The following is a 9,158-nucleotide window of genomic DNA, read 5'->3' as shown; positions in this document are numbered from 1 at the left end:
ACAGCTGAAATCAATTGATTTTAGCATAATTATGCTTCAAAAAGGTTGTGCAATAAATCTGGTTAAAAAAACAAAGAAAAAAAAAAGGTTGAAAAACAAAGAAATACATTGTAAGAAATTCATAAAACAATAAAATACATAAGAAATTGATTTTCAAACTGAAGTTTTTTTCAATTGTGATTGTTAAAAATGCTACAAAGAATATTTTTACCAAAAATTAGCATTCTAGGAGCTTTATTTAGTGAATTAGAGCAAAAAGTATGATTTATGCATAAATTAGCATAATTAATTCATATAAAATAAAATCTCATTATTTTGGAAAATTTTACCATACAGCCTTGTAGATTACATCGCACTCTACCAGCGTACAAATTTTTGCGGCGCTAGCGCGATCGGCGGCCGAGATCTCAGGGGGGGGGGGTTGAATCAACCCCCCCCCCCCGGCCACAGAACAGCCAAAAAAGCCCGGTTTAGTTAGGGTTAAGATCTCAGCCGTGGATTGCGCGATCACAACGAAAATTTGCATGATGGTAGAGAATGACGTAATCTACGCAGTTGCATTGGTAAATTTCACTGAATTCATATATTTTTATTTTATATGAATTAATTATGCTAATTTATTCATGAAATCATACTTTTTGCTCTGATTCACTAAATAAAGCTCTTTGAATGCTATTTTTTGGTGAAAATATTCTTTATAGCATTCCTAACAATTGTGAATGAAAAAAATTCTGGTACCAAGACCGATTTCTTATGTATTTTATTGTTTTTTACATTTCTTATGTATTTCTCTGTTTTTTTACTTTTTGTTTTTATTGTTTTTTCAATGGAAATCGTTCCAGACTTAATTCTAATCATAAACAAGGCAAAATTAATTAAGTTTGATCATTAAAAGTAGAAATAATGATACATTTATGAATTTTGGCCAAATACACAATTTGCATTGGATTTGTACATGAAATCACGTTTATGAGCAATTTTGGGTCTGACATGCACTTACATAATGTTGCGTAATGTCGTAACCGCGTACCCGGGCGTCACAAATTTGGTCTCAAAATTTGCGCGAGACTTGAAAGTAAAAAGTTAGTGAGCGGCGAGGTCAAAAAATTTTGCGCAGCAGATATATCCCAAAAATTGTCGAGGGGGTGGGGGGCCATAATGGCCCCCCCCCCCCCCCCCCGGGAGAATTAGGGTTAAGCATGGAACAATCTAACATTAACAATTTTAGGATAATAATAATATTCCGCATTTATATAGCACTTAATACATCGGAACGACGTCTAAAAGCACTTTACAGATATATTACCCCTCGGTCATTGGATCCTTGCATGCCCGCATACAATGTTTGCACCTTCTCAACTCCCTGGGGAGCATTCCAACAAGAGTTCCAAGACTCAATGGTAGCCAATTCGTACGATTGCTATGTCTCTATGCTTTGTCTCAAGCTTTCTGATATCAAATCAAACATTTGTAGGATAAATATATATAAGTGCATAAAGGGCCATTTTTAAAGAAAATACAGAAATAATTACAAAGAGAGGGCATTAGATATATCATACCAAATCAATCAAAATTGAAATAAAAAACATAAGTTGGAAAAAGATCACTGCACAATTGTTAAATTGGAATGTTAGATGAATATAACTCACATCATAACGCCAACGCAGACATTACGGCTGGTCTGCAACCCGATTTTGGAATAAAACGACATAGAATTTGGTGCTAACATTGAGACATGGAATATCTTACTGTGTAATGTTCTATATCTTCGTACCAAAATCTATGTTCAAATCTGTGACTATGCTATCATCCTTATTGGAATAAAGGCAAATTTAATATCTAGTCGTAATGAAGTCATAGCAATCGTACGATTGGCTACGATTTGAAACTTATTTGGCCTTTACTCCAAAATAAAAGCTTGTAATCATCCAAAATCTGATCATAGACCAATGATGTGCAATGCCTTTAGACCGTTTACCAAAAGCTTGAGACAGGCTTTAGAGCAAACTAAGTACTTGCTACATTTAGAAAATATGCATATATGAAAATTCAAAATAATTGTCTCACATTTCTCCTTGAATTACAGAAATAATAGGAATCCTCAGGATATTGTTTCAAGACATCACCAAATATTTTGACTATTTAATTTGTCTTTGGTAGAGTGACTGTGACTAACCACTTATGTCTAGTCACTCTCATGACTGGACACTCGACTCAATGACTGCCTTTGGCCATGTGTCACTGACTAACCAATGAGTCACTCATATGAGTAACCATGTTTGACTGTGACTCACTTCTGTCTAGTCATTCTCATGACTAGACATTGGTGACTAAGTGATTGTCTTTGGTTAATTGGGTGAGACCAACTTTTTTCTGGTCATTCTCATTGCATGGTATATTTTGCAGAGTTACAGAGACAAACCACTAGTTACTCTCTGTAGTCATTATGTGGATTGACCGAGGTTGAGTGACTACATGTGACCACTTTCAGGTAGTCATGCCATGTTCTACATATACTATCAATATAATACCTCCTTTAGGAATATTAGTCACCAAACCATTTTCAAAATTCAAAAAATGTACAAAAGCAAAATCAAATTTGCAAAATGCAGCTCTCCTATAGTGCAACCCTGTCTCTTCACCTATCACCTTTTTCTTCTGAGAAAGAAAAATCATGAAGAAAAATCCATTGCTGCGTAAACGGTGCATAATAATCTGTGAGGTCCAATCGTTCTGAGAGTCAATATTCCAGTCAATAGTCTATTCTTTGACTCTGTCTTTTCATGATAACTACATGTATGTAACCATGACTATGTGGTATCAGATAGCATCCCCGTTTTCTTCATTATCCATATTCATTGCCTGGAAGCTTAGAACCGGCTCCTCCATCTCATCAAGCTGTTTGCGAGGTCTGAATATATTTCCTGCTCTGCTTGGAGATCTGCCACAGATATGGGAGAACATGAACAAATATATCACATACTCAATTCTAATATCAATACATTTCAATGCAAAGAAACATGTTTACTGAATGAAACATGGGTCACAGCCAAAAGCTGAATGATAACTGGCTAAATGGAAAATGAAATTTCACAATTGGATATTTAAAAATATAGTTACCCATCATAAGTGGGGAAAAAATACTTCATAAATGATGCTGGTACATGTATATGATTTCTAGTAATCTTAATAATTCATAAATTTACATTAAAAAAAATAATCCAATAAAACAAAGATTAAAAAAACCCAATGCAGGGTGGAAGTTTATAAATAGATTCGACAAGTTTCGAGCCCACGAGTGCATTTTCCGAATGGTGACACTAAAGGTCTGTCCAAAAAATATTTCTAAAAATTAGAGAAATTAATGACTTAATAGTATCCCGTAATTAGTAACCAACTGGAATAAAATTATTGGAAATGATTTTTTGACTGTTTTGAGTAGGTATGGGTCTCAACATTTACCAAAAAAAAGTTAGGAGGAATACGGGTTGGGGAAAGTGCTTTTTGTCAAGGTCAAAGTTCAATGACCTTTTTAAATATACTGTATCATGGTATCTCCCAAATAAAATATTACAGGTTGGTGATCATGGTATAAAAATGCACAGATTCTTACAAGAAGATCAAATAAATTTAAATCAAGTCCCTACAATGCTTATTCACCCACGAAATTCAAGGTCAAAGCCTTTCAAAGGTCAATGATCTTTTTTACATTATATACCATATATGGTATAATGGTATCTCTGAGATGAAAAGGTGCAGGTTGGTGATCTTGGTGTCAAAATGCAGAGTTTCTTACAGGAAGATCAAATAAAATAGAATTAAGTACCCAGAATGCACATTAAACAATTACATTCAAGGTAAAAGCCTTTCAAAGGTCAATGGCCTTTTTTACATTATGTATCATACTGTATAATAGTATTTCTGAGATGAAACGGCACAGGTTGGTGATCGTTGTATCAAAATGCACAGATTCTTACAGGAAGGTCTAACAAGATAAAGTTAATCACCTAGAATGCATATTAATCCATAAAGTTCAAGTTCAAAGGTCAATGACCTTTTTACATAGGCTATACATCGTATAAAGGTATCTCTGAGATAAAACGCTGGTTGATTTCGATGTCAGAAAGCAATTTTTGCAAGAAGATAAAAAGGCTCAAAATAATCATACAGAATAATCCAATATCCAAAGTCAAGGTCAAAAGTTGATAAATATTTATATATCTATGCATGATTCCCCCCCCCCCCCAAAAAAAAAAAAAATTAATCCATTATATTAACATTTTATTTGTGAATAATAGAAAGAAAGACAACTATTTGTAATGAAAACTTGGAAGTTTAATAATTTCACTCTGAAATAAGGATAAAAATGGCCATGAAAAATATATTTAGGAATTAAAGGTCAATCAACTATGTCAATAACGTCAGGGAATTTAAGTAAATAGGTCGATATAACGTGATTGTGGCATATATATAGGTATAGTGATTATGATGGGAAAAAGACTGACCTGCGTGGAAAATGATCACAAATTTAATATTTGAATCCTTGACCAATGATGATGTCAAAATACAAGTTCGAGGTGAAATTGGATCAAATAGCACTTTTTCTTATGATATATTGTAATGCATTGACAAAAGTGTAAAAAAAATCATGTGTAATATAATTTGAAATGGTGACAATGGTGAAGTTACCTAAAGTAGCAGCATTTAGATCTGCATTTTATAGATCTAAATCAAGGTACTAATTTCTCTGTAGCAATAGGTCACTAACCTCAAATGCTACAATCAATACTATAAAACTATAACTTAATCTGTAAATGGAAAGGATAGGCCTAACTCTTATGGCAAGCATCATCCTAGAACATTTTTCATATAGCCAGGGACAATGATGAAGAATTAAAATAAGACAATCATTAGAGCTGCAGCTTTTGTCATAGTAAATGAATTTAAGTGTCTCAACTTCAGCAAAGAGTAATTGAACTTTTGAAAACCTTCTGACATTTTTAAGACTTTCATATTGCCCATTCAATAAAAACCTTACGTTCTGTCAAGGGATATCAGACCAGGATCTATATTATTACTGATATGTTGCACAGCTTGATTCTCAAGAACTGGAAGTGGTGCTGTAGGAGTTTTGTTAGGCCGATGTATGTGTACTTGTAAGCTATTATCTCCTTTTGAATTTTATTGTTATATGCCTTATTTGTGCATGATAACAATCAGTTGTTCTGGACCAAATACATGATCCTTGTACAAACTAATACCTAGTAGAAATAGCATCATGGGTGACGTACGGCAGACAGCAGATATGAAGTTTTGTCCTGCAGCATAAGCATCTCAAGAGATTCTGGCAGCTCGCAATGAACTGATGAAAGGTAATTAATAATAATACGGGAATTCATCTTTGATGAAGTTGATATATATGCCATTTACTACATGTATGACAGAAGCTGCAGCTCCAATGATGGCCTTCATTTCATCTTCATCATCATCCCTCTGCTGTTTGGAAATGCTCTCAGATGATGCTAGCTGTGACATGAGAGTTACACCTATCCTATTCATTTTCAGAAGATTAAGCTAATAGTTTATAGTATTTATTATAGCATTGAGGTGAGTGGCCTATCGCTGGAGAGAAAAGACACGACAACCTTGATTTAGATATAATGATGCATTAAATGCTGCTACTTAAGATAAAAATCATTTCAAATTATATACTTGATTTCATTTATTTTTTTTATTGGTTTTGGCAATGCATCGCAGTATATGAAAAAGTGTTATTTGGTTATCAACTTTTTTTTACTTAACTTCCACTGATATTTTGGAAAGGGCTCATTGACCTCTGACCCCCAAATACATTCTCCATGGCCTTCATTATTTCAGACTGAAATTATGAAACCTCCATGTTTTCATTACAAATTAGCCATCGTTATTTACATTATTCAGAAATAAAATATGAACACAAAGGATAATTGTTTTTGTTATTTTTATGTCATACAGGTTATATATTTCCTCTGATCTTGGATTTCAAGGGTGAAAGTTTATTCTTTATACTTATTTTAGTGTTATTTAATCTTCTTGTTTGCATTTTGGCACCTAGATCACCCGACCTGCAGTGTTTTATCTCAGTGATACCATTATTATAATATAATGTTAAAAAGGACATTGACCTTTGTCCTTGAATCTTATGGGTGAATGTGCATTCTCGATGCTTAATTTTATTTTATTTTATCTTCCTGTAAGAATCTGCGTGTTTTGACACCAAGAACACCAACCTGCGCCGTTTTATATTAGAGATACAATTATATAATATGGTATATATAGTATAGAAGGTCATTGACCTTTGGCCTTAAATTTTATGCGTGAATTTGCATTCTAGGTACTTAATTTTATTTCATTTGATCTTCTGGTAAGAATCTGTGCATTTTTACACCATGATCACCAACCTGTGCTTTTTCATCTCAGAGATACCATTATACAGTATGGTATATAATGTAAAAAGGTCATTGACCTTTGAAAAACTTTGACCTTGAATTTTATTGGTGAATGTCCATTCTAGGTACTTAAATATATTTTATTTGATCTTCTTGTAAGAATCTGAACATTTTGACACCATGATCGCCAGCCTGTACCTTATCATCTCAGAAATACCATTATACGGTATGGTATATAATGTAAAAAAGGTCATTGACATTTGAAAGGCTTTGACCTTGAATTTTTTCGGTGAATGTGCATTCTAGGGAATTAATTTTATTCTATTTGATATTCTGGTAAGAATTTGTGCATTTTGACACCATTATCACCAACCTGCGCCTTTCCATCTCAGAGATACCATTATACAGTATATATGAAAAGGTCATTGACCTTTGACCTTGAAAAAAAACACTTTCCCCAACCCGTATTCCTCCTAACTTTTTTTTGGTAAATGTTGACACCCATACCTACTCAAATCAGTCAAAAAACCATTTCCAATAATTTTATTCCAGATTGGCTCTTTTGGGGTCTAATTTAGGGATACTAATGAATAAGAAAAAAAACTACATAACATAGTGTATGTTCAGTGCAACATCATTTCCAAATACTCACGCGGGTCTTGTTGGCCGTTGCCTTATATACCAAATAAATCCAAATGCAATGGCAATAACAATAACTCCTACTAAAAGACCAATGAAAAAAACACCAGCTGGGTGGATACCTGTAATAAAAAGCAGAAAAAAGCGTTACAGTAAATAATTTTAAGAAAATTTTGAAGAAATATCAATCATAATACAATAATCCCACTTGCGAGACTTATCTGAAATGATTTGTTTCTTCTCTCTGGCTCAAATGAAGAGTTGTAATTTTCTCAAATTAGCATGTAAGAATGCCCCCCAAAAAATTTGTATCAGCACTGGTAATAACAGCTATTAACTGCATTTTGAACTTGTAAGCTATGAAAAAAAAATGGTTTGAATCTCAAGTCGCAGCTAAATTGATTAAATTAATAAAGACGGAGTGGCAAGTTATTTTCACTTTCTGAATATAAAATGTACACCCACAACCTGTTCATAATAACCTCTTGCTCATAGAGATCATTTCTCTTGTCTCCCTTGCGTAGTCTTTGGTAGGCCTACATGCTTTACTTACGAGTTATACATAAATCTATATTGATATTTTGTATTAAGATTTCTGCAAATTTATAGAATCCTTTCAAAGAACAGAAAAAGATAAGTAAGGTAGAGATAAAGATTTATACTTACCACTAGCTTGTTGTGGGGGTTGGGGAATAGATGTCCCTCCAGTTTTTGAAGCTGTTTAAAAAAATGCAACAATTGAGTAAATAAACTTTCTGTCTGATGTTTATAACACTGTTCCTGTAAGAAGATTTTCCTTTATGGATTTACAAATGTACAATCATTGTAATTATTATTTGCTATATGGTGGAGATTGTCTTTATCACTAATGTTATGATTAATAGGGGGAGGGGGAGGGCATTATGGTACACTCCTTGACCATTCTTACAGTAATTCCATTTTTTTTAAGGTCTTGCACAATTTTTCATACAAAATTTGAACAATATTCTGAAGTTACACAAACATTTGAAGTGCATGTCAGACCCCTAATTGTCTGAAATGTGATTTTATTTACAAAATTCAATGGATATACTTTGAAGCAAAATGTATAAATGCATAAATTTATAAATGTTAATGTATGGATTTACTGAGTAAAACAAGTTACATGTAAGTTCATGTTATTAATGATCGGCATATAGATGTTGATGATTTCATAAAAAAGACAAGAAAAACACAAAAAATACATGCAGACATAAAAATAAAATAAAAAATATACAATAGTGTATGAACAAAATGGTACAATCTTTTTTTTTTTTTTTTTTTTTTTTGGGGGGGGGGGGGGAATGTACATTTCATCAGGAAAAGTTGTTAGGGCTTGAAATCAGGCAAAAACCTCCATATGTGAACTTCACTTACGTTTACATGTTGGTATACCAGCACTCCATTCACATACACCCAAACATTCCATGAACGAAACCCCATCTAACTCATAGCCATCGTCACACGTGAATGATATTTTACTGTGAAGGCCATACTGCTGTCTTCTCGGTGACCATGTACCGTATTGGAGGTAGTGGGGTGGGTCACACCAATCTGGAAAAGAACACACATGACAAGAGATAGTAGAATGATTGTATTGTAAATCAAAATAATTTTAATGGTTGTGATAGTTTCTTAAACCATTCATAAAAAAATTAACACATTTTCATTTTTAAGTGATTGTAGCAGTATTGTACAGTATTACCTTCCCATATACTAAAATTAACAACCCTATTTGTAATGCATTATACTTGGTTTAGTTTTCTAAACAGATAGAGGCCATGGAATTTTTCACAGGCTCTGCTGGTTGTATTGTATTCACAGATTAATGCCCATAATGGAGGTGTTGTGGATCAGTAGATAAGTCTCCGGACTTTGAACCACAAGGTCCGGGGCTCAATTCCCACTGCAGTACTCGCATCCTTTGGCAAGGCATTTATCTACATTTGCCACTCTTGACCCAGGTGTAGGAAATGGGTACCTGGTAGGAAGGAATTCCTTGAATGCTCGATGCGTCCGATCAGGGTAGCCGTGCTAAAGCCGGGATGATAGTATGCAGCGCTTAGAAACATT

At 33.6% G+C, this 9,158-nt stretch overlaps 1 protein-coding gene across 1 annotated transcript in view; it reads right to left on the bottom strand.

The window, feature by feature from the left end:
• Positions 1–596: 596 nt before the first annotated feature.
• Positions 597–9,158, bottom strand: part of LOC129280460 (scavenger receptor cysteine-rich domain superfamily protein-like) — a 38,769-nt gene continuing 30,207 nt past the window's right edge. Inside the window, exons 18-21 of the mRNA XM_064112151.1 lie at positions 8,463–8,639; positions 7,734–7,784; positions 7,081–7,189; positions 597–2,941 (exon numbers count right to left, since the gene is read on the bottom strand). Coding sequence (XP_063968221.1) covers positions 2,821–2,941; positions 7,081–7,189; positions 7,734–7,784; positions 8,463–8,639 — 458 coding nt within the window. The 3' untranslated portion in view covers positions 597–2,820. The remainder of the gene's footprint in view (positions 2,942–7,080; positions 7,190–7,733; positions 7,785–8,462; positions 8,640–9,158) is intronic.

Source organism: Lytechinus pictus, chromosome 17, assembly GCF_037042905.1.
Source record: "Lytechinus pictus isolate F3 Inbred chromosome 17, Lp3.0, whole genome shotgun sequence".
Taxonomy (NCBI): domain Eukaryota; kingdom Metazoa; phylum Echinodermata; class Echinoidea; order Temnopleuroida; family Toxopneustidae; genus Lytechinus; species Lytechinus pictus.
This window is presented reverse-complemented; position numbering and strand designations above follow the sequence as displayed.